The sequence below is a fragment of the Varanus komodoensis genome, unplaced genomic scaffold, assembly GCF_004798865.1.
Source record: "Varanus komodoensis strain SLA01 unplaced genomic scaffold, ASM479886v1 scaffold9, whole genome shotgun sequence".
In the NCBI taxonomy this organism is placed as follows: Eukaryota; Metazoa; Chordata; class Lepidosauria; order Squamata; family Varanidae; genus Varanus; species Varanus komodoensis.
In genome coordinates this window covers 32,744,257-32,770,847 of record NW_025336598.1, presented here as the reverse complement: position 1 = coordinate 32,770,847, position 26,591 = coordinate 32,744,257, and the positions used below count along the sequence as shown (strand labels likewise).

The window sequence follows — 26,591 nt, the reverse complement described above, 5'->3', positions numbered from 1 at the left end:
CGAGTGCATATCACATATCGCATAGATGTCCAACAGCCCCCAAACTCTTTTAAGCAAGTAGGATGGGTGCTATAGAAAACCATGGGAGAAAAGCATATTGTCCTTCTTCCAATGATCACCCAAACACATTTCAATAAAGCAATTCGGAAACTTAAGAATCCCTAAGTCTTAAAAATTGCACTTATTTCCTGTTTCCCCAGAGAGAATAGAACATTTCAGTGCTGCCAGATGCTATTGACTTAAGTCACAGTAATCACTGCAAGCTGTTGAGGAGAGACAGACAATATTTTCATTAGCAGCAACTGATTAAATGTGACTATACTGTTAATCAAAGTGCTCAACAACTATGTTTAATAAATAACACAGACCTTAGGATATGGGATTCTGATGGTCCTTGGATATTGCAGCGTATCTTCTGAATAAAAGGAATACTCAATAACTGGAACATCGGTATCGTTAATCTCCGCATATGCTAAAAATCTGCCATTTGGAGACCACCACAGAGCCGAATGGGTGCCAAACATTTCCTCTGAAAGAAATGCAAATGTGTTCTTTTGAAGCAATTGTTGGCTTCTGCTTCCGAAACATTGTTCTTATTAATCTGTATAGAATTTCAGATGGAAGTTTAGCAACTAACATTCAGATTACTTGCCTGATCTTGCAACCAATACAATAATTTTTTTAAAAAAGCCTTTTTATGGAAATATTATGCTACAAAATCTGGTTTCAATAATGAATGCAAATTATAGCCGCTTAATTTATCATGGATTTTAAACACCATGACTAATCGTCATTTTGAACATCTCTAAATTAATCTTCCTTATAAGACACAGTCAAATGCACAGGCATTTCCTGTTTTCAGTCATGCCTTCAGTCCCTTCCTGGCAATTGAACTTAACAACTGGTGAATGCATTAAAACCTCTGGATTACAGTCATTATATACAAATGCAGTTGTAAAAAGTAAAAGCTATAATATCATTTCAGCTTAATTTTCCCACCATGATTTGGAGAATCATGAATGAGTCAGGCTAAGGCTTGGTTCTGGACGCAGCCCTCTCCACCCTCTCCATGTGCTTGGTGATTAGACTCAGAATCTTCCACCTCTAATCTGAAGAGCAAACCATAGTTTGTGCTTTCATCTTGATCTGACAAATTATAGCTTACAAAAATGTGAGGAGACCAAACAAGGTTGAAACTGCGGTTTGAGAAGCTAGTTTATTATAAATTAAGGTTTGCCACAAGTCAGAAAAAAATCTAATCTTCTCCGTTGTGCATGAAGAGACAGAGGGTAGAGGAAGCCTATGAGATAGAGATTCACTATAAGTCATTCTTATTATGTCAAACCAACATTTCATCTGCAAGCAGACACTATCTAATAAAAAGACTATACTGGAAATATTGTATATTTTCTACATGACACTTACCTTCATAGACCCAGTCTGCTAATCCATTAAAAATTTTGTTTTCTTCTCCATTGGTGGTGATATTTATATGTGGGCTATCTGGTGTCTCCTTCACATAAATATTGTTATGCCAAACAAAAGCCTGTAATAAACAAAACATTAATATACACACCACCAGCTAATGTTAATTTTATAGTCCTTTACTCTTGGATCGACATTCCCCAACCAATCTTCACATCTACATTAGTAGTTCGAAACATACTAAAGCACGTGGAGGGCAATGGACTGGGGAAATTGGTGTATTGGTGGACCTTTTCCCATTTACAAATTAACAACAAACTGGAAATCTTCTTGCTGCATTTGTACATTCAAGATTTCCAGCTGCCTCATTCTATCCCACTCCCACCAGCTGGTCAGTCCCTCCTGCCTCCATGTCAGTCAATGTTGCATGCTGGGAACTCCTTAGGGGGCTGTTAAGGCTTTTCCTGAAGATTCTGCAGGTGTCTGCAAATCTCAGAATTATTCCAAGTTTGCTGCTACTTCTCTCGTGAGGGTGAATGGTTCAGTGTGAGCTGCATGAGTATCAAGATGGGAGACCCAAAATGGTGTAAGGAGCAATGAGGATATGGGTCGGCTTGCGTGACTTTCACTCACCAGTTTGTGACCAACAGGTGACCAGGAGATATACTGGATATCCTGTGGAAGTGGGTTGGCTGTAATTAAGGAGCTAGGGAGACAAGGAACCACAAAGAAGCAAGTCAACATAACATGGTCTACACCGTAATTCTAACACTTGGATAAGGCAGTGGCACAACTTACTTATTGACTATATTGTAGAGGTGGTAAGATGCATTGTATGAATGTCTCCACACCTGAAAAAGAAATGTTTGTATATAAAGGAAAACGCCTGAACAAACTAAAAGGTACCTCAAGCCTGCATTAAAAATAAATGAATAAAGATCATGCCCAAACCATGTTCTCGTTATCTACACTAGATAATATTACCTCAAGGCAGCCTTTCTTAACCTGCTGCCTTCTACATTTTGGACTACAACCCCTAGCATTACTGACCACTCACCATGCTGCATCAGACTAATGGGAATTGCAAAGCACCTGAAGAGTAACAAGCTGCAGAAGACTACCAAAGGTCATGGGAACATGTGCTTGGGCATGGTGAGGGCACCTACAGATGGCCAAGCTTGGACAAATGGTTTAGAAGGACATCAACAAGCCTCAGGCGTATGCACTCCCTACTCCCTTGGCATGGTAACAAGGAGATAAAAAGATTTAGCTTCTGTTTTCAGTTATCGGAACTTTAGTGTGACATCCGAACCCTAAGCTGTGGTGAACACTAACAGTGGCAGCCTCCCCCACCCAGGACTGCTCCAGATGGTTTGGACTACAACTCCCATACTCCCTCACTATTGCATATGCTGGCTACAGCAGTCCCATCTGGGAAGCCACAGGCTGTGTGCTCTTGCCCCAAGCAGTAGTCAACCCTTTTCTGAGTTTAGATATAACTAACTCTAATCCTCATGAGTTTTGCTGGAGAAGGAGAGAGGAGAGGAGAGGAGAGGAGAGGAGAGGAGAGGAGAGGAGAGGAGGACTACACAAGCCCCTGTGACTCATTCACATTCTCATTAAATCAGAGCAGGGGTTCCCCCAGTGTGTGTACTTGTGCCTGTGAATAGCTTTCTATTCAGACAATTAAATGCGTCCCTTCTAAGTAAACCCACTGGCACAGCTTTTACCACACCTTTATTAGCAATTGATAAGGCCTAAATAAAATGGCTTTGTTTCACAGGGTGCCTGCTGGTGACACAAGTCATGCTTTCCCCAAGGAAAACTAGAGCTCTGGCTGGTGGGGAATGCTGGGAGCTGTACTCCAACACATCTGCAGGCCACCCGGCTGCAGAAGGCTGTTCTAGAAGAAAACAGCAGCTGATGTGGTAATGGACGTGTCTTAGGAGTGAAGACATTTATGATGATGCTGGTGGTGATGCTCTTTCAGATACAATATTTTTCTTCCAAAGACTGGCTGCTTCAGATCCACCAAGGGTGCTTTCTGCTTTGCCATACAGTTTAAACCCCTGGAGATTTATGGTCCCTGCATTATGGTCGAATCTAGAGCAACTAGAACTGGAAATAGCAACCTACTATCACACATACAGGTTTTAGCTTTTTAGCACCTCAGAAATCTATTTCCCCTAATACTTCTAACATAAGGGATGTCCTCAAAAACCTTTCTTATAAGATATGATAAAATAGCCTTGTGGCTATCTGTCAAGAATTTCCTTCACTAAAACTAGGTAAGTCTTATGCAGAAGACTTCAAGGCTGAATCTGACCAATCTCATGTGTCAATGGAATAGCATCATAAGATAATTTCTGGACTTTGAATTCTGATATTATTACCTGTGATTTGTACCTTGTCACTCACTTTTTCAGTATGTCGTTTTGGATGGTGTCACTCTACAGAGCGGCTTGAGAGGCTTTAAATAAAGACAGCCCACTGGAATTTGCTTGCTTTCTTCCAAGCCATGCCCAGTCATTTGCTTACGGTAACAGGGAACTCATCCTCTTTGATTGCACATGCAGTCCTATTGCTGGGCTTGGACTAGAAAGTTCCCCTTTTTTCCCTTAAGTGTTTTTCTCGGCTGCCTCACTGCCAAACTGATTGGGAGATTTCACCGTGACATTCCTCAGATCTCTTACTTCAGGGGCAAGTTCCCTCCCCTCCTCTGCCATTTAATCAAGCTAGGAGCCCACCTATCCTGACCACATCTAACGTAGACAAAAACCCTCTATTGTTCACAGTCAGAAGCAAGGAGAATGTGAAAAGATCAAAGTGTGATAGCATGGTAGCACAAAAGTACAGCGTTGTTGACGAGGAACACTAGGAAATAGCATTGATTCTTCCTGGATTAACTGCTGGACCAGTTATTCATAAGCCAGGCAGGTGAGTCAGAAATTGGTACCAGAGCACCTCCAGCAAAGCAGTATCTCTGTGGAGTAATGGCCAATTTGGTGTGCAACTTGGTGCAATGCAGGGTAATAAACCAAAAAGTAGTAGCAATAAGCCAGTTCTGAGCCACCTAAAGGCTGAAGTGAATTAACACTATAGAGGACCTGAACTTTTTCTATGGATACAAAGCAAATTCACAGAAGACAAAATTAGAATCTCATTGGTACCTTCTCATAACGGTATCGCAGGAGAGCGTATTTCTGGTCAGGTGACACTATTGCCTCAGAGCTATTGTAATTGGCCTGTTGACATAATTTTTTAAAAAAGCATTAGAGAACATAAATGTTCTGGAAGAAAGGAAAGTGCTCCACCTCTAACTCTCTTGGAGAGCTGATAACATGCAATATTATTGCAACTTACTAATGTACCATCTGCTATGATTTTAGTCTCTGTTCCATCATTAGCATTGATGAGAAAGACGTTTCTCCCCTTAGTGTGGAGATACTGATTCTCTAAGGAGGAAAAAGAAGGAAGCCATTCAGCACATCATGTCAAAAATCATGCAACTATTTGTGCTGTCCAATATCATACAGTGTACATGCACAACATTCAGGAATTCAAGTATCATAAGCAGTGCTACGTGGTTAGACAGCCCTTCATTTCACTATTCCATGTAGCATCATATGGAAGATGTCGCTGGAGCTGTTGCCGTTCATCTACCAAGTCAAATTCAGGATACAGCAGGGGAGAAAGGTGAGATCGCTTGGACTGGTATGTGGCAATGTTTATTAGAAGATATGCAAGAGCTCCTCTGCAGAAAGAGGAGAACTTGGAGAGGCTGGTTCATTGAGAAGCTGCCACTATTACAAGGTTTTAGAGGGAGGTAAAACAAGGACCCATCATCCACAAATATTATTTTAAAAATCTTAGCCTAGATTAGTTGTTGTATGCCTGGCAGTGTCAGTGGCTGGCTAGGGATGCACCATGTTCACACAACAGACAGTGCAGTGTTTGAAGGAAGGATGCCTCTGAACACGTGGCAGCCACACATCTGGAAGCGACGCCTTCCAAAGCTCCTAGCCTAAGCAGGTATTTACCGTGTGTTTGCACTTCTTTGTTTGTGTGTACATGGTTAATATCTGTTAACTTAATCGGATGTACTACAGAAAGCATCTGCTCACCTGAAACCCACTGCAAGCTGTATGTCTCATATTGAAATTTATCACTCAAATAATCCTGTAGCGTAAATGTCACTCGGGAGTCAGGAGTACCTGTCAGCAAAAGCGAAGGGGGATTGCTTGAGTTAGAGCTCACCTTCTCAGTATCGTCTGTCATACTCCTATGCCAAATAAAACGTTTGCAAATAAAAAACCTGGATTAAATTATGCTTGCAATATCCCATGATGTTTTGAATGTGCAATGTTACTGTGACCTATCATGATTTCCATTCCCACTCCCAGCACTCCTTAAAAGAAAAGAAGTAAAGCTGTTGATTTCTCTTTCTTTAATAGACTGTTTCCGGAGTACAAAAACGCCTGACATGTCTTGCTAGCAATAAAAAAAAAAAAAGATGAGTATGCTAGCAAGTTCAGATAACAGGCACTAACAGTTATCATGTACTGTGGGGTAAGACTAAAAAGCAAATGCACAGTATATAATTGAACACACAAATTAATCTTGCATACATTTTCCCGACACATTTCCATCCCATTTGCCTCCATACTTCAAAATAAGGGAACAAATACACTGAGATTAAGAAAGGTTTTACTTCTGGTTTTTTGTACCTCTTCCATGGTCTTCTTTCGTAACAGAAGGGTGAATAATAGAGAAATGGAACATATCAAATGTACTGAACTTTATGGCTGCAATAACCATTACCATATCTGCATGCTATCAGGTGTGAATAATGGGGAAATAATAAAAATATGACTAGGATCAAAGGTACAGTTGAAGATAGCATTCTCATAACCACCTGTAATGAATTATTGAGAGTGTTAAACTGGATGAACAGGACACAAATTATCCTAGCATCAGGGGAAATGGGTGCAATTAAACAGCAGAGAATTCTTATTCAGGATCTTTCACTCTGCCTATTGTAAAATAGAGAACACCAGGCTTTCAAATAATCAGTCTAATCCCAATCATATGACCTGCTGTTGCAGCAAACCTATACTCCAGGGACTCAAGATCAAAAGCAGGAGGCCAGATCAGCCAGCTTGCTTGCTTGCTTGCTTGCTTGCTTGCTTGCTTGCTTTATTTATTTATTTATTTATTATTTATTTATTTATTTATTTATTTATTTATTTAGAAAGCTTCTATGCCGCCCTATTTGCCGAAGCCTCGGGGTGGCTTACAACAATAAATAAATAATAACAATATAAAACAATATAATATAATTGGAGACATCCTAGCCAACATCTTATAATGTCCCAATGAAGTTACCATGTGTGAACCAAGCAAGACGGCCACAGGTGTGGGGCAAGAGATAGTATTTTAACACCCCCCAGGAAAGAATCCTCCATTATATATTAACAAGGTGAAACAAAGAAGGGATGATGAGCAACACTCAGTCTTGTCCTTGTGAAGAACAGCTCACAAGAAAAGGAAGCCTTTTCTGCACAACATGTCTAAAACACGAACACCGGGAAGACAGCGTGCCCTTGTCTCTGCCATGGGCAGAATAAACCAGGCAGCACCCAAGGCTTACCTTGTATCGAAGGCAGCAACTCTGTGGGGCTCAGAGTGCTTCTAGACAAGGCTTTTACCACGAAATTGCCCTGCCTCATTCACACAATCATTCAGGGGTTCTGGAAGATTCTCTCTTCCATTGTGATCTAACCACTAGTCTACTAGTCCCAATGTTTGGGATGGGAGGGAAACAAAAGGAAGCTAGGTGGAAAGGGAAGACAAGCTCTCACTTATCATTTACAAGTAATACATTACATTTATACCTCTCCTTTCTTCCATTTGCAAACTAAGCCATAGTGGCTTACAAGGTTTTCTTCCTTTCTATTTCATCCTTCTACAACAACCCTGTGAGGTAGGTTAGGCTGGGACTCTTTGAATGGCCCAAAGTTTGCTCCATGGACCTGGATCCTCTAGGTACCTAGATCAACACTCCAGCCATGTCTCCACAGTGGCTCAGGTACTGGGTCCAGAAGATATTGCTTCATCTGGCCTTTGGAGTCTCATTCTTCTGGAGTTATTTCGATAAGGTTCAGTGACTCTGTCATGCCAAAGTAATGTTTGTTTCAGTATAATACTTTTAAAATCGTAACGCACAGACGGCCGTTCCCTAAAGACATTTAACTTTGCAGGTCTAGAGAAGTGAACTGATTCTGAAGGGTAGTGGCCTCAAAAATTTACTATTATAAAGGGAGCACACATGCTAGGAAACCTCTGAACTCTGGCTCTGCTTTCATTGCCATGTCTGTCTTCAGGAGACACCGATCATTTTTTCTTATTTCCCCTTTATCTTCCCACTCTTCCTTTTGCAGGAAATTAGGATCATTTAAATAAGGAGTCAATAGGACAAAAAGGAAATAGTGCCTGTGTCTCATGTATAAAAAATACTCACAATATCAATATGCTACAAGATATAATTATGCCGTACTTTCCAGAAAGTGGATAGATGCATTAACACTCTTTTTTATATTATGCCATGAACTCATTACATGATGAGAAAGCAGAAAAGTTTCTATAGTTAACTCTGGCCAGGGAAGCAAAAGCTGTCTTAGTAAGTATGTCTAAAATGCATTCTACACTTTCTGTGGAAACTGAAGTGTGACTCACAGAAATATGTGAGCAAGAGTTCTAAAAAGCCACATATTTTACCAAGGGCAGCTCTGCAGCCCAGCAAGGCACCTCAGTGCACAAATAGAAATAGAAAACATATTTGTATTTCCAGGTGATCGTCTTCTAGTTTGCAGGGGAAATGATACTCCTGCCATGCAGCTGTGACCTTACAATGTTGCTATCAGTTGGAGTTGACAGCTGCAAGGCTCAAAGTTTCATGGGTCTGACCGACTGTAGGGCAGCTTCTTGTATGGAGAGGGGCACAGTTCAGCATAAGCTTTGCATTCCCTGTGTTAAATTCTGGGTCAGGCCCTGGAGTCCCCGGTAGACAAAGAAAGTTGGTAGCTCTGCTTATTAACTGTGAACCAGAGAAGTTGGTAGCAAGCGAGAGACAGATGAATGGCTCAGTGTAAGGCAAGTGTGGCAAACGGGTGGCCCTTCAGAAATTGTTGGACCGCAGTTCCCATCAGTACCAGGCAGAATGAACACTGGTCAGGGGTGACAGTCCAAGAATACCTGGAGGGGCACCAATTCCCCACCCCTGGTATCAGATAACATCTTCATTTTACAATGTTGTATAACTTAATGCTATTTGTGTCTTAGAAGATCATTCATGAAGGACTTTCTTGTAATAGTAAAGATACAAAAGTTACAGAAGTTACCAAATAATATCTGAAAAAATAAGAGTGTTCAGAGTCCCTTATGCTATAAGGTCTACTCAAAAGGCAGTCCCCTTTATTTCAGTGGGGCTAATTCCCAGGAGAACCTGGAGGAATGTTGTCCATGGGGTTGCGAAAAGCTGGGCACGACTTTGCGAATGAACAACAACAACTCCCGGGTCAATGTGTCCCTGCAGCATTAACATGGCCCTTCAGTGGGCAGCACTCTTCAGGAATGAATGCAGCCTCGCCTGCAATTACGTTAGGTGGAAATCTAACAAAACAGTACGAAACTGTAATTCTCACGGCTCAGACAAAGTCTGCTGCTTGCACAAACCTGTCCCTGGAGCTTTTAAAACTGCGAGGCTCGCCTACTCTTTGGGCAAAACCACGATCCTCTCCAGATAGCAAGCACATTTCATTCCTGGCTGTCTTTGACTTTCCCAAACCTTCGCGTCAAACTCAAACACAATCCTTTGCTCTTTCTCTACCTTATAGTCCAGATCAGTGGTTCCCACACTGTGTGCTTGGGCACAGCACACAGCTGTGTGAGACATGTCGTGGGCTACAGCACAGTGATTGTTTTACTTGTATGCATCTCCTAGCCTTCCACAGCAATTGTGGCACTTAGGGCAGCTTACAACAGTTTGAACAAACAAATAATAAAAGCCAACATATGTTAAACAAAGCAGAAAACAACAAGAATCAAAACCAGCAGTAAGAACAGCAAAAGGTGCAGCAGATAAGACCAATCTAAAAATCGAAGTGTTTTGGTGCAGTAGCTTACCACGTGAAATAAATTATACAGTTGAAAGTTCCTGAAAGTCAAAAACACCTCTCCAGAGAAGAGGTTGCCTGCTGCGACTCTGCATGATCAATCAGGAGAGCAATCTTATGGCCCCTAGAGAGTAGCTGTGGTGCCACAGGATGTTTCAGCGCTGCTTTGTGCCCATAGACAGAGCTAAGAGCAAAGAAGAGAAACTCTGAATGTGGCTCTTCCTTCCCCACCGCCTCCTCCGTTCCATGCGACCACAGAATGCTTCCCTTATAAGGCTGCACAGAGCCATCCACCAACCATGCCCTTTTTTGTATTTTAAATGTAGGAAGTACAGCAGGGCATAGGATGGATGGAGGATTCTGAACACAGAACCCTTTGTGTATTAGGAGTACAAACGACGATTGCAAGCCATAGGATTGACATCTAAGGTCGTAGCAGTGTGCTGGACTGGGCCTCAGGTTCTGGTCCCCACTCAGCCATGAAGCTCACCCGGTTTCTTTGGGCCGGTCACAGATTCTCAGTCTAACCTACTTCACTTGGTTGACTGTCATGAGGAGAAAAACAAGAACCTTGCAGGATGCCTCAGGTTCCTTGTGGAGAAGAAAGGTGGGTGCAACTATAATGCAATAGTAATAATAATCCTCCCCACACTTACACTCAGCTGACTTCAATCTGATTTACTTCTCAGTAGTTTACATGGTATGAGAGTACAGTCTTATGCATGTTCAGACAAAAAAAATGAGTCCTACAGTTCCCAGCATTTGCCAGTCAGCTCACAGTAGATCCTATCCATGTTGAAAGTACAAATTTGAATACGTAACGAGCTCCAGACAGCGCTCTAGAGAAAGACACTCACCTAAAAAACCTGGGAAACTGCTGCATGTCAGGTAGCACTTGCCTGGATGGGCCAACGCCCAGTAGGACAACTTCCATTATTCCAAGTCTAGCACAGACTATGGCCTAGCCCAGGAGTCGGCAACCTTCAACACTCAAAGGGCCATTTGGACCCATTTCCCACACAAAAGAAAACACCGGGAGCCGCAAAACCCTTTTGCCATCTAAAATGAAGATAACACTGCATATATCGTTTTTTACCTTAATGCTATGTATATCTTCATTATGATTTAGCTGCAGCTCTTGTTCAGTCACTAAAAACTGTTATTTTTAATCTTACATTATAAACTAGTAGGACTCCTTTTATATATTTTGAATAGGAGAACAGCTTCCTGAAGAGTCAAAGTCAGTGCTAAAGGGCTGCGTGCATTAAACAGCAAACCCCATAAGTTCATCAGCAGTAAAAGCAAATGAATCTACCCACGTATCATTAAACGTTTGGTTTTCTTCAGAAACTTTTCTTTTCTTCGATTTATCCATGGTTGGCCCACGGGGATAGGGGTGGGGGGCTCAGTAAATCGGCACGGGTCCACAGATCAGCAGCTGTGCCAGATCAGCGGCTGTGCCAGAGATATATGTGTGTTTAGTAACTGATTAGCAGATAAACAGTCAAGGGCTGTGAATTGTGATAGGTCACAAGCACAGCTTTTACATTCAGATAAAGGAGATTACATTGGGACAAAGAGAATCTTTTCAGCAGCGTTTCGTGTAACGCATGTTTCGTGTAACATGAGAGCCTGCAGGAAGCTTGTTTAGCAAAGGAATGTAGCAATTACTTAACTAGCTAGCGCTGCATTCCTGAGTGGAGCTTCGAGCAGATCAGCGGCTGTGCCGGGACGTGTTTTGAGCGACGGAGCCGCAGCAGAGGGGTTCAAGAGCCACGTGCGGCTCCAGAGCTGCAGGTTGCCGACCCCTGGCCTAAACTATACATTACGTATTTAACCCCACATGCAGCTGATACTCACTTTCTTTCTCTTTTTACCTCAGTGTAAGCAAGCAGGGACCTACCTCCTATAGGATGATTAAACCTCTTCCCTCCCACACTTAAATTTGGAGGGGCAAAGAAGGAGGGATAGATCCATGATGGGTTGTTGTGTTGGGCAAACTCTGTTTAAGTTTTTAATGCAGCTTAGCAGCTTTATGTGCAGGTTAGTAAAGAAAAAAGAAAAAAAGGAAGAAATTGAGGATGATCCACACACTGTATTTAACAGAACACGTAGTCTAGTCTAAAGTAAGCAGTTTAAACTGTACGGACAAGGTATGCCTCTAGTGTGTGTGTGTGTGTGTATGCATTAGCTCTTGGAAATTTTGGAAACAGTAATTACTTCCTAAGCCGGCCTGGGGCTTAGGAAAGGCAGTCTCCCGGTGCAGCAGCTCACTGAGCACATACGCTGTGCTGCTGCTTGTGCAGAAGCTGTCCAACGGGCACAGAGAACTCCCGACAGAACACAAAGGCCCAGGTTACTTGATCACCTCCGTCAATCATGCCAGGCAGTTCCTGATGATTCAAGCTGCCAACACAGATTGCTGTGCCATCCTAACCCAGGGGTTGTGGGTTATGCAAATGTTAGATGTGTTATTGTATGGTGAATCTGTGAGTTTCAGCAGGAAACTGCAGAATGCTCTCTATAACATGTAGGGTTTAAAAGGAGGCTGCAAAAAAACAAAAACAACAAAGATCATGCACCAATGAGGAAGGAGGAGGAAAAAGAAGAGGAGAATGCGGGACAGGGAGAGTATTAGGAATTGCAGGAAACTCAGAGCAATCCAGATAACTTGGAACATCTTTATGTAATCTTGATAAATACCCTTTGCACTCCTTCACCATTAATGAAATATCCCGTATTAACCAAAGATTAAGAATGCACTTGTAATCTCAAACAAGTCTAAGTAGGACCAAAGTCCATTCTGATCATGCGTTCAGTACAGCTTGTCGGTACTTTTGCGTGTGTGCCTGAACATTTTACTTGGGTTTATAAGAAATTACCAGATGCAAATGTTTCAAAGGAGAACAACACATCTTGCTAAATTCATCATCATTCCAATGAGATACTGATAAAGACCTGCATTGGTTGGGCTCTACAAGAAGAATGCCAAAGAGGTTATTAAGGTTCAACGGGAAGTATAGTGAACTTTCCCACTGTCCAAAAGTCAGGGGAGTTTTATGGAGCCATGCCAAGGCTTTATGGCCTTTGACTTAATGTGAAGAGAATTGCCTCAAAGTTGTTTTTCCAATAAAGTAAGAGCGGCTTTTAGCTATGAGAACACTGCTTTCTTTACTGAAGCACTTCTGCCCATAAACATACAGTATATACCAAGAAGCTGCATTCAGATAAATAAACTGATTGTACTTCCAAAATAAGAGATGCACTAAAGAGGAAAGTCTTTACTTGAATGCCTGTTCATAAAAGCTCATGTCAACAGAAGGGGGGTTTCACAATTCTAGGGCCACTACTGAGAAAGCTCCCTCTCTCACATGCTGCACCTTTATTTATTTATATGCCATGTTTTACCTTTCAAGAAATTCAAGGCGGCTTACAAAATCCTCCTCCTCCTCCTCCTCCTCTCAGTCTTTCCTCACAACAATCCTGTGCGGAAGATTGGGCGGAGAGTCTGTGACTGGTCCAAAGTCACCCAGTGAGCTCTATGGCTGCATGGAGACGAGAACCCACATCTCCTCAGTCCCAGCCCAGCACTATTAACCACTGCACTATACTGGCTCCTATCCTAATGGCATACACTCAAGAAGAAGCCATAATGCAGACGTTATCACGTGGCTGAAGGGCAGTTAGAGCCTTAAATGTTAAAACCAGCTGTCTGAATTGGTCCTGGTGGCTTACTGGCAGCTGACAGATCATGGGCATTTATCTATTGGATGTTATTTTACCAGCTGCAGCTTCTGGACCATCTTCAAAGCAGCCACGCTGTTTGCCCTAAAGCACTTTGCAGCGATCCAGTTAGGACATTATGAGTACATCACTAGCTGAGTACATCACCAGGTAGGGTCACAGGTCATTTGCTTCTAAAAAGCCTGTCTGTGCCTCACCTGTGTGAGTCAGTGACAAGCTGTGCACCTTAGTCTTCCCATGGAGAGCAGCCCTATCCAGGACTGGCTTCATATCATTATTGAGACCTGCTGCCTAACTAGCCCACTTATCCTTCAACTTCCCCACCTTTAGCTTCATTTTGTCCTCCCCCATCAATCTCATCACCACATTCAGACACTAGTCCAAGTGTTCCACTGCCTGAGGATGAGCGGCAAACTCCTGCCTTCACACTGGTGGTACTGAAGCCCAACAGGTACAGGTACCCTACAGGTAGTAAGTGGCAGCATGTTTTGGATTCTGACAATAGCCAAGCAATTATTTTACAGGCAAACAATGCCTGGAGAGCCTCTGCAGGGTGGTTCAACTGTGGTCACTGACCCTATGAAACTGCCTTACACTGAGAAAGGGCTTTGGCGTGTAGGGGAAGAATGGGGCGTACAAGCAAGTGGCACAGCCTACTACAGATGGGTGACATTCAGCACTTTGGTCATCCAGAATTTGGCTCAACAAACCAAGTTTTTAAAAAGAAAAGACGAAAATCAATTCTATTGACTCCATTAATTTGTGTTCCTACTGTAACATGTAGCTTGGTTTATAGCACCTTGTATTGATGCTTCCCTTTCCAGATCATCAGTTGGTCCAGAGCCAATGATAAGATTGGAGCCATGTTGTTTTCGCAACAGTCCTTAACAGAAAAAATCCTTAGTAAAAATTTCAGCACTGTAATGCACAGTGGAACATTGGTTTTATTCCTGTTATATAACTGATCCCTTCAAATACAGAACATGAACAGTTATTATATTTCCAGATGTTAAATGCCCCATCAGCCTCACCCATCATGGTCAACAGATAAGGATGATGAGAGAGATAAGCCAACAACATTTGGAAGGCCAAAGCTTCCCTACCACTGCTATAAGAGGGAAGCAGGAACAGATCTTTTTAAAATTAATCAGTATTCTGATATTAGCACACATCTACAATCGTATCCATATCTAAGGGAGGCAGAACTTTAAAAAGCAGTTGCACAGCTGTTTGGGTATGATTGTGACAAACTAGCACAGGTGCATGGACTCCTAGAGCACAGCATTCAAATGTTCCGTTCATAGTACCCATGTAAATATACTGGCACATGCATTTTTCTGTTTCCTGCTCTCAGGGATGGACCATGCTGCCTTCTTTGTACATGACTGACATTTCTGTATTCAGAGATACAGACTGGGTCCCATCATGACCATTTTGGCCTTCAGGAGGAGCTGTTTCTAGACATTCGTGAGCAGCACAATTAATTTTGAATATGCAACTTTGTAATATGTAGAAATTCAAGTTTCTGCCTTGAATTTCTCAAGAGGGAAATGGCGGTACACATTTTAAATAATAAAATTTTCAGCTGGCATAATAAGGAAATACTGCACAGTCCAATGTCCAAAAATGTGGAAACTATCAACCAATTGCAATGGATTGCTGACATTCCTGCAACTGCAGAAACCCATCAGCCACACCCAGTAACTAGAACCACATGCTCCATCTCGTAACCTAATTGTAGTGCAGACAGTATAATTATTTCAAGCCCCATTCCCCTTCACTTTTTATATGGAAATAGTCAAATTCTAAAAGCTGGATTCCGTAACTGTTTTTAAGGCATTGCTGTAACTGTCACTTGTAAAACACTGGATGCATATATATAACTTTTCCATCTTTACAGGTGGAAACAGCCCCTTTTTTTTTATAAAACTGAATCTTCCTTTCAACTTTATACACTGTACTGAAGCCCACACTGTCAAATATATGTATTGCGATGAAGTCAAATGATAAAGAAGGTTAATAAATTCTTTAAACGCATAAGAACAGCAGATACATAATCAATATTATGCTGTGGCACAACTGGGCGGCATACAAATGTTTTTAATAAATACATATGGAAACACCTCCCTTGCTGGCTTCTAAGAGGTTCTTTTATATTGCTGCTTCATGCTGAAGGCCCATAACTCCTAGAAACACATAGGGACCATACATTCTGGCAAGTTTGTTGTTCACAAATTCATGTGATTTGAATGCAATAATCTTATTTTGCATTTTTGCAATGAGGTGGCTAGATGGGGTCACTGGGGCAGTGGGTGTGGGCTTGGGTGGACTCCGAGGGATGGTGGGGGACAAGAGAGCCTGGAGGAATGCTGTCCATGGGGCTGTGATGGGTTGGGCACAATTTTGCGACAAACAACAACAACAAAATGTTATCCTATGGGCAGTTTACAAGAAGAATGAACCAACTGTTCGAAAAGAAATGTATCCATAGCACCTTCTGCTGATTTTGCTGAAGCATCACAGACAACCACCTGCCTTTACCTGAGGAAGGCATCTCTTCACTGTGATGGCGTATGACTCTACATTGCACCTAGAAGACCATGGGGTCGTTCATATTCCTAGCTCTGAGCCAGAAAACAGCTCTGACCTCGCTGGAGACCCATGTCCAGAGCATTCTTTCCAACCCTTGCAGCCCATGTAGGAAAAAAACAGTTGTTTTCCCATGGTCATAAAAATAATAGCAGAGAAGGGGTCTAGAGGGCATTCCAGGGAGGTGGGAGGACAGAGACAGAGGCAACCAAGCTATAATGTGACCTGTAGATGCCTCGGCCTCCTGCCCTCACCTCTGAAGCACAACATGACACTTAGACAGCCAAAACTGGCCATCTAGCTGTTCTTCCAGGTTGGAAGAGTGTGAAGGTGACCTTGACTTCTACACTTCTCCCACCCTGCGTAACAAGTCCATAATCCTCCAAGATTGGAGGGTTATAGGCAGCCTCATTTGTAGACTCCACTACAAATCAGCTGGCTCGCAGAATGTCACAGGATGCCAAGTTTTCCTATTGGTCTGCTCTGCATGTAATGGCTATTCAAACTATGGCTTCTGTTTGGGATTTGTTGGAAGTGTGGCTTGTTGTTGAACCATGGCTTGCTGTTATGTGCAAACCCTGCATTATGGTTTAACCATGGGTTGTAAACATGCTCCAAATATCTGTTTAGAAAGTCTCCAAACTCTCTGCAGCAGATTTTGCAGGCATAGAGGATGGAAAGGAATGGGAAAAGAGGGGGAATCATCTCTCTCCTTCCCTCCCCAGTCCACCCACAGAAGCCATTCAGTTAGTGGGATGAGCTAATCTGATTCCACTCCATGCACTTAATGGTATGGAAAGAAATGAGTAAAGGGATCCGTTTTTCACATTGATGAAAATTGCAAAATTCTCTTATCCTTTACTTATGTTTCTACAGGCCCTTTTCCCAAGTACTATTCTCCCAAGTATTGCAAACAGGTTGGAAATCAAAGTGCATCAAACTGTGGAAAGGTAAACAGTAGATAGTGGGAAGTTTCTCTGTGCCTGTTTCCTATAAAAAAAAGTTCCCCCTTTCTATATCACTGGGTAACATCTCATCTGTTTAAACTCATAGATAATGTATCTAGTTTGAACTTCAGAAGAAATGAATTTCAGGGGCAAGAGTTTGTCTATTTATTTAGCAGATGAATTAACTTGCTACTTATATATTCATACAGTGCCAAATTAAATACATTCTAGTCTGTCTTAGATAGCCTTAAAGTTTTGGCTTTTCTTACAGGAAGGCTTTGGAACTTCTCACAATACTTAGTACTTCCTATTACGAAAAGACCACTGCGAACTTACTTTGATTTGTCAACAAAACTGCAGGAACGACAATGATGGTAATGAGAACAGCAACCCCAAGAAGTCCCAAGAGCCATTTCACTGCAGTCTGGAAACAATTGAATAAAGTTAGAACAATTGAATAAAGCAGAGCGCTGCTGCATCAGGCCAATGGCCTATCTAGTCCAGCAGTCCATTTCCGACGATGACCGGGCAAATGCTTCTATTAAACCCACAAGCAGGACATGGGTGGGTCAGTTTCTTGCTATCTTCTGGGAACTTGGAGCACTGAGCCTCTTAGAATGAAGACAAATATAATATTTTCAGAGTAGTCAAGCTGCTTGGAAAGCAACTTCCACACTATGTTTCATTTCCTTTTTTTCAGGGCTCAGTTTGGGTGGTGGGTGGGTTCCACAATTTTTTAGCAGAAGCTGACAGTATATAGCAATGATCAGCTAGTGCCTATGATGCCTCCAAGAACAAACATGTTCCACCTCCCAGAAGAGTTTTTCATTTTTAAAAGCCTATTTCCTGCTTGGAGGAATTGATAACTGTACAAACACAGAAAGAGCACTTTAAAAAACATTAAAAGGTTGACAAACACCTGAAGCACTGAAAGTTGAATTAGCATTTGATTTGCTGGTATATATACTGGTTACTGAGACTGTAAAAACTTAAGAGAAATCAGGCTTATACCACAATGGAAAAACTAAATTTTTAACAGTATGCGCTTCATCCTGAGCCACAGCAATGCAAAATGGTTATGATCAAGGGACAGGGCCCGGGGGGGGGGGGGGGGCTTGGCTTGCTGGGAAAACCAGTTGCCTATCACAGGTAATAATGTAACATGACTCCTATAACATGGTTGAGACTTCAGGGGTTATGATTATATTGTGGAAAAACTACCTAACTTTGCACAAGATCTGATCTTATAATGCGAAACCCACATAGTTATAATAAACATTCAGGGTTTTTGCTTCCAGGTGAAAGACTTCTAGGGCTCACAGTCCAAAAGCACTGTTTAGCGACCTCATCTTTTCTTCCTTAATTGCTTTCTCCTGCTAAGAAAAGGATAGAAGAAGCAATGGGGAATCATGAGAGAGCTTCCATGGCATCGGTCTAGTCACTGGACTAGATGGTTCAATCCGCCAATGCTCTTTTTTGACAACTGCCATAAACACTGCAAGAGAAAAGCATTAATTGACCAAAACATTTTAAATGGCTTTTCTGAAAATAATCTGAGTCCAGGTGCATGCTTTTCCACAACAGCACATGTAAATGAATAGATCTTTGCAACGTGTAACCATTTTAGAAAAGGATACGCTAGGGCTCAAGTCTGAAAGCATCGACCTTCATCACAGATGCTGAGACCACTGCTGCTGACATCAACGTCTCAAGTCTGTCTCTCTGCCGTTTTCCCATGCCCAACATGTGCTATTGCAACATCAGGAAAACTCATGCAGAAAAGTCTAACAACTTTTCAGGGCAACCGAAAACTGATAAATCGTGCTGGATCAGACCAAAGGCCTGGCTGGCCCAACTTTTTGTTCCCACCATGGCCAAGCACAGGCCTGGAGTGCAGCAGTACTCAACCGCTCATGCTCCCCATCCACTGGAAGGGATAGATAGCCATCATGACGAGGTTATTGGGTAGCCTTTTCATCCACTAGTTTCTCTAACCCACGTTAAGCCACTCACACGTAAGCCAGACAGAGGAGGCGCGCTCTGCGCACAGGCAGAGGCAACTTCCTCGCACTTTTTCCCGCCGCTCGCGCCACGTCTGAACCCGGAGCCGGGCTAAGCAAGCGGCTGCGCGAGCCCCCGACGGAAGGAAGCGCAGAGCGGCGCTGCCAGCCTGGGCGAGCCGCCGCAGCGCGCTCCTCCGCCCGCGGCCAGGCCCCTCGGAGCGGCCGGCGCGGGCAGGCTTCCTCAGCACCGCCCTCGGGGGACCTCACCGGCGGGGCAGCGCTGCCGGACTGACCTTCATCGCGGGAAGCTTCCAGGGAGCCGACGCAGAGGCAGGCGGGCAGGCAGGCGAGCGGGCGGCGGCGGCGCGGCAGGCGCCTTTTCTGCGGCGCGCCGAAGTCCTCGCTCAGCGCCTAGTTAACCATTAGCGAGGAGCGCCGGGGGCAAGATCCGCGGGGCTGCCGCCCGCCCGCTCGCTGGAGCCGGGGAGGCCACGGTGGCGGGAGTGCGGGGAGGGAGGAGTCAGCAGGGCTGCGGGTGTCTGCAGGAGGCGGTGGGAGAATGAGGGGAAGGAAGGCGGGGAAGACAATGGGGCGCGGGCGTGCGGCGCGGCGGCTGTGCCGGAGCCGGAGCCCGAGCCGGAGCGAGCCAGGCCGAGGGAGAGCGCCCAGGCGCGGCGGCTGCGAGCGAGGGCCGCCGGTGGCACGAGGGAAGGCTCGCCAAGCCGCGGGAAGCGCCTCGGGTGCGCGGAAGGGCGCTAACGTGCGAGGAGCACTTCGCGGCGTGGGCGTCAGCCGCTGCACCGTGTGCGTGGCGCTGAGGGCGGCACAGATTTGGCGCGCGGGTGGAGAGGCGATCAGACCGGTTTGCGGCCGCCGCCGCCCCCCGCGCCCTCGAGGCCCGTTTTTGGAAAGCGGTGCCAAGCGGGGCGGAGGCGGGCTGATCGAGCGCCCGCCGGGCAACTGCGAGACCTGCCCTTCGGGGTCAGGTTGGGCATGTGTACAAGCCACAACCCAGCGGAGGGCGCCGCCGCCGCCTTCGCGCCTGGAAGGAACACCCGTTGTGTGCATTGGGGTTAGCTCCCATCTCGCTGCGCAGCGAGATACTGAATGCTTGGCATGGGAAGCCATGGGCATGAAGACCTTGGGATGGGAAGAACTCTTAAGAACATTAGTATAAATCTGCTAGAGACACCCCAGTCCCTCATCCTACCTGCGGCATAACAGAATAGTGCAATTGCACAAGTGGAAAGGTAATGCCACGGTAATGCCACATTTTCCATCCTCTAAAATGAGCTTTTCTTTCTGAGGCATTTATTCTGCAATCATTATGCCTTACCCATGGCTATTTATTGGGTATTTCAGATTTTTTGGTTGGGAAACCGCACTTTTAACAAGTTTTGTTTGTTTGTTTCAGAGTGGGGAACATGCACAATGATTGCTGATGAGAAAAGAAAGTATTGTTTCCACTTCCCTATTTACAGTTACACCACAGATCTGTTTCAGTTGTGTAGCAGAATCGAGATTCCAAGACATGCACAAATCCCACTTTTCTGCTTTATAACCTATAGGTGGTACTGTGATGGAACAGCACAAATATATAAGTTGAAAAAAGATTTCTTTGGTTGCTGATTTAAATGTTGCTCAACAAAAACAACAACAAAAGTCCCTTACCAGAAGTGTTACTAGTCACAGAAGGTAAACAGCTATATAATCAACTGTTAACAGGGAATGACAAATGCACAATAAATACTTCAGTTGAAAAACCCAGATTGCTGCTTAAGTAGAAGCATGGAATAACAGGCATGAGTAGAAAAGACCCTACTCAATGCACTTATCATGCACGCATCATTCCCTATTCATGGCCATTTATGCATACTTTAGACATCATGACCTCTCTAGTTTTGCTTCTGTTTTTAAAGAACATTTGGCAAGTGCAGAACACAGAATGATGGGTTCAAGTTACAGGAAGCCAGATTCCAGGAAAAAATTCCTGTTAGGGCAGTACAACAGTGGAACCCACTCCCTCGGGAGGCTGCCGGCTCTCCCACACTAGAGACATTCAAGATGCCACTGGACAGCCATCTGGGAGGGATGGTGTAACTTAGGAATCCTGCTCTGAACAGGAGGTTGGACCCTCTTGTTCCTTCCAACTCTATTATGATGCTAAGTTTTTCCAGGAACATGCAGCACTATTTACAAAGGCAAAAGAAAATTCATTTTCCACTCATGTATTTGCCCCACCAAAGTGCAACCAAGAAGTTATGTAACGATAAAGGAAATAGAAGTATTTTCCCTACTTGAGTGCTTGCATTATTCTGCTGTAGCCTGTACCACTTGGGTATGACAGGCTGAGTTTCGTAGCTGAGTGGGGCCTAGAGCCCAGATCTCCTGGGTTCCCAGTCCAACACACCAGCCACCACACCACACGGATGCTCACTGCCACTTCAGGAGCAGCAAGATACTGTGGGATTAGCTGACTCAGGGTGCCTTCTACTCAACCCCTGTGAGTAGAACACTTAGAAACAATTTGTCTGGGCATCTGGACCTTTGAACTACAACTCTCAGCAGTCCTGGCTATTGCAGGGGCTGATGAAATTTGAAGTGTAAAACATCTGGAGAGCACCAGCTTGGGTTTCTTGAGAACAGAAGGGCTGAGTGTTATGACACCAAACATGGGCTGAAGGAGCTATAATTAAAAAATTGTAGGAATGGAGAAAACAAAAGGAAGTACACTGTTACCTTGCATAATTTATGGTATCTTAGGTAATACCTAGTATGGGTGCTATAGATAAGTGGCTTACTGTTAAGACTATGCCTCATGTGTTACTGTTGAATGGTTACCATCAATCAGGTCTAGTTCCTGAAGAACTGAGAATGGAGACAGCTGCATTCCAGTTCAGAGCTGTATACCTTTGCAACTTAATTACCAGCACCAAGAGGAAGCCAAGTGGATTGTTCCAGTGGCAATAAACCTTTCAGCCAGTTCACGGTTTCTCCTGAGTCAAAGGTTGGGTTCCCCCTTCCCTGCACGCAAGTATGTTCCAACAATGAGCTGACTCACTCTTCCCTGTCTGAATCTGAGTGTGTACCCATTATGAGGGATGGCCTACACAGTCCTTTTTTAGAATATCCCAATGCAGAAGAAAAAAAATAAATGCACAAGAATTAAAAATCAAACACAATCTCCACACCCTTGAAGCTCGCAGAAAAGTCACCCATACTTGCAAAGGCACAAATGTTCATTGCTGGTAAATAAGCATGTACCCAAATTTCTTTGTGAAATAGGGATCTAATTATGAGAAGTAAAATATATTAAGAGCAGACTATAATGACGGGTTAAAAACATACTGCAAATCTGTCACAGAGAGGCTGCAAAATGGTGTGCTCTCTTCCATTTAAACTGAGGACAACAGTGTTTCTGGAATGTCCTCTGGTGGCAAAGGTTGACTTGATCTTAAATATGCTAGAATGTAATAAATTACAGACTATGCAACTGTATGAAAGAGAGATCTCAAGAAATGCATTTTACTACTGGAGTCGTATGTACACTAAATGCACAAAACACCCCAATCCTCTTTCATTTCTTTTTTTAAAGGAGTGAGAATCGGGCAGGGAATTGCTCCAATTGTTCAGGAAGTCTGTAAGTGAGACAGCCAACATATAAGGCAATTGCTAGAAGAAACTGAGTTTAAAAAAATACGTAACACTCAAAGTAGATGCAAAGTTATTAAGATGTTTGATTTCCATTGCAATATACTATTAGCATTAAATTAAATGCATACCATGCCTGTTTTCTTCCAGAGAGGCGCCCAAGTAGTTTTCACGATTCCCCCTCCTCTTAATTTCATCCTTACAATAAGCCTGTGAGATAGGTTAGAATGAGAGTGAGTGACTGACCCAAAGCCACCAAGTGAGCTGCAAGGCCAAGCGAGGAAAAGAATTTGACTCTCCATGGTGCTGACCATGGCATGACCCTGACTCTCAGCCTAAGCTACTTCTTAGGGTGCTGTTTGGATAAAATTGAGAAGAGGAACATCATATAAGCTCCCTGGATTCCTTGCAAGAAGACAAAAGGGCGTATAAAAAGCAAAATTTTGTATTATCCACAATTTCACACACCACCCATTAGAAGCACAATCTAATGCATGCTTAGAGAGAAGGAAAAAGCTCTTCTAAGTATGCTCCAGTCAGCCGTGCTGGGAATAGGACACGTTTTCCAGTTTAAGCATGCCTAACATTGCAGCCTAAGGAACCATTTATAAGAGACTGGTACACTACTGAGCAGCGAGAGATGAAGCAGGTGGGTAGATGGTAGAGCGCATGTGGAGGAGAACCTGTGCTGGATCTGACTGGACATGTTTGAGAGCTCATTATCGAGCCTACGCTGTGGTGCTGAAGGCAGCAAAGAGGGCCGCCTTCTCTACTAGCATTGCATCTTCTGAATGCCACCCAGTGGAGCTATTCCAAGAGGTTCATAGCCTTTTTCATGGTGGCCCTAAATGCAATCAGAACATTTGGTAGCCCGTTGTGAGAGTTTTGCACAGCATTGCAAGGGCAAAATCACTCTGATTTGGCACAGATTGGACTCTGCATTAAACGTAGTTCCTTGGTTAGAGGCATCCAGGGCACATTCTGGTCCTATTCTATTGGATAAGTTTCAATTATTGAAGCTTAATGATGTTGACAGGATACTTGGACAAGTCTGGCCTCCCACCTGTCTACTTGACCCTTGCCCAAGTTGTCTGGTCAATCTAAGGAAAGAACATGGGTCTGGATCCAGGAAATTGTGAATTCCTCTCTGAAAGGAGGACTGGTCACTTCCCTGTTGAAAGAGGCAGTGATTAGGCCCCTTCTGAAGAGGACAAACCTGGATCCAGAAGATGCTAACAATTCTAGGACAGGGGCCAATATCCTGTTTCTGGGCAAGGTGCTTGGCAGATGGTGGCTGGACAACTCCAGGTGCTCTTGGACAATACCCAGTATGTGAACCTATTTCAGTCTGGTTTTAGGCCCGATTATGGAACTGAAACTGCCTTGGCTGCCCTGTGGGATGAGCTTTGTTGGGAGAAAGGTAGGTGGAGTGCATACCTGCTTATACCTGGCTGGCTGATTCCAGATGGTGTTGCTGGGGGAATGTAGCTCTGCACCATGGCAAGTTTGCCATGGAGTTCTGCAGGGCTCCATCTTATCCTCCATGCTTTTCAACATTTACATGAAGCTGCTTGGAGAGGTCATCGGCTCTTCCTCTCTTTTTCATCTAACCCAGGTGAGGTGGTGATGGTCCTAAACCAGTGTCTGGCTGGGCTGGGTAAGGGCCAGCAAAGTGAAACTTAACCAGGACAAGATGGTTGATAGGTGGCTCCTATGTCCAGATGGGCATCGATTTCCCAGGGATATTTGCCAAGCACTGTCCTTGGTGCCAGACCAAGGCAATTTTATTCAAGGAGCATAGCTTTTCAATTGTTGATTATTTTAATTGGATTTTGATTTTAGTTGATATTTTAAAGTAAATTTTAGTATTTGTAGTTTTATGTTGTTGGTGTTTATTATACAAACTATCTAGATAACTGTATGGCTGTAAGACAGTATATAAAAGTACTAAATATAAATAAATAGGGGTGCCACGCTGTCTCCGTTCTATGAATTTCAGTGAGTGCCATCTCCCATATGTGCCCTTCCATTTGCTCACTAAGGTCTTTCCATGCTACGGGTTCCCGTCAGCTTGGAGCATGGCTTTTTCAGTAGTGGCATTTGTGCGATGGAATTCTACACCAAAATTTGCTACCGTGTCCTCCTTGGATAGTTCCTGCCAGCAAGTGTGTGTGCGTGTCTGTGTGTAATTTTTTCACACTTTACTGGATTAGCTGTTTACTGAAGACATTCATATAGAAACAAAAATGTATATTTAAAAAGCCTTTATGAGGAGCAGGTCCACGGAAATAGAAATGTGCATGTTGTGAAATATTATAATACAGGATTATGTCAGGGGAAACTTCTGGAAAAACAGTGCATTAGAAAAAAGCATATCCATAAGCATGTAATACAAAGATCAGGATGAATGTGCACGTGCACACACACATACGGATTTCCTGATAACTTTTAAAAAGGAAAATGCAGATGAACAGAAATGGGACAAATTGAACAAAAGACTGGAAAAGGAAGACACCGAAAGAGAATTAGATTAACTAATTTTATTCGATTTCTGCCCAGTTAAACAGGAAATAAGCATGCTCCGCTTGTTCCATATCAAGGCCAACAATTGCCTGATTCATTCAGAAGTTTCATAATATAAATGTGTCTTTGACATATAACTCTGTTATGCTTACTTTGAGGCCTGGCAAAACACATCTCTTGCCAACTTCTGTCATATCATAAAGAACAAAACGTCTGAGGAACACATTTTGTTTCCCGCTGGGCAAGATTCAGAGCACTATTCTGAAGCCTATAGTCATGTCATGATTATTGAATTTATTATTTTTATCTGTCTTAATATTTATGTATCACCCTGTTCCCATAGACTCTGGGCAGTTTACAGGAAATGAAATGGACTGTCAAGCAGCACCCTCAAAACAGGGTCTCACAGGGGGACAGTGACCCCCATCTAGAACTGGCTGACACACCTCTAATCCTGGAATTAGACCCTTATCAGCAAAGCACCTCCTTTTTGTCTGGATTCAACTTCAATTTGTTTTTCCTCACCCGGCCCTAAAATTACCAGCTTCAGGGAGTCATCCAGACAGGTGGTGTTCTCCTTAGAAACAGCAGCAGATGATGGTAAGGAGAAGTAAATCTAGGTGCCACCAGCTGGGCGTTCTAAAATTCAATCACCATTTATAAAATTCCATACTTTATAATATTTTAGTAAAATGAAAAAGGTTATTCCCCATGTTTCAGCAGGTTTCCCACTGGGCTCCTCTGCAAGTGGTGGATGCCTCAAGGAACTCAGTGGGGTGCTCCTTGTGGCAAAGCATCCAAGTTCATTCCAAGCTGCTCCTTTCACACCAGCCCTGCTCAGGTCTCCTGTACTTGAACAGGTCGGTGCAGGCGGAGAAGGGACCTTCCTGTCCTGCTTGTCAGTGGTGGCTCTCCATGTGAACTGTGGATGCAAGAGTAGAGACCATCAAATGTGACGATAATTCCCCCTCTTTCATGAGTCACCTGAATATATCATGCATCCTCTTACATCTGTTGGTCTTCAAGACTGTCACTTTGGGGGCAAGGGCTGTGCCACAATTGCTTGTGTGGCAGAAAGTGGGGGAAAGAGCACAGAGCAGCCAAACGGAGATCTGCTGATGCTGGGCAGTTCTGGACCACAGCGAGCGCAGGCAGGAGCATCTGCTGCAGCTCTTTGCACAGAATGCAATGGAAGAAACATGGAAACCATGAGAAAGTGTAGTATCTGGGTTCAAATGTGCAAACAAGCCATGGTGAAGTATAGAAACCACAGAACAGGCCATTGTTTCTCTGTGTTGTTCCACAAAGACCATCTTCAACAGGCTTCGTTCTGCTTGCCAGATACAACTTAATGACTGAATTATGTCTGAACCGATGCAGAGAGATGAATGCGCCTGTTGAACTTTCCCCAGCAAGCCTGGAGCAGCAATGGGTTCTTTTATTTCTTTATTTAAAGTTTTTTCTATGCCATCCCATTACTCAAAGTCTCTGGACAGCTTACAAGGATAAAAAAACAAAGAATAAAAAACCCCATA

General features: G+C 43.6%; 1 protein-coding gene across 3 annotated transcripts in view; it reads right to left on the bottom strand.

The window, feature by feature from the left end:
* The window catches only part of DPP4 (dipeptidyl peptidase 4), a 65,237-nt gene extending 45,854 nt beyond the window's left edge, over window positions 1–19,383 (bottom strand). Inside the window, exons 1-9 of one of the 3 annotated variants that reach the window (XM_044418133.1) lie at window positions 19,176–19,383; window positions 17,216–17,303; window positions 5,550–5,639; window positions 4,789–4,880; window positions 4,596–4,670; window positions 2,224–2,276; window positions 2,059–2,131; window positions 1,426–1,546; window positions 369–529 (exon numbers count right to left, since the gene is read on the bottom strand). In XM_044418133.1, coding sequence (XP_044274068.1) covers window positions 369–529; window positions 1,426–1,546; window positions 2,059–2,131; window positions 2,224–2,276; window positions 4,596–4,670; window positions 4,789–4,880; window positions 5,550–5,639; window positions 17,216–17,303; window positions 19,176–19,181 — 759 coding nt within the window. In that variant the 5' untranslated portion in view covers window positions 19,182–19,383. Of the gene's footprint in view, window positions 1–368; window positions 530–1,425; window positions 1,547–2,058; window positions 2,132–2,223; window positions 2,277–4,595; window positions 4,671–4,788; window positions 4,881–5,549; window positions 5,640–7,474; window positions 9,373–17,215; window positions 17,304–19,175 lie in introns of those variants that run through there. The other 2 variants (XM_044418135.1, XM_044418134.1) reach the window with 2 other exon arrangements.
* Between the last annotated feature and the right edge of the window lie 7,208 nt (window positions 19,384–26,591).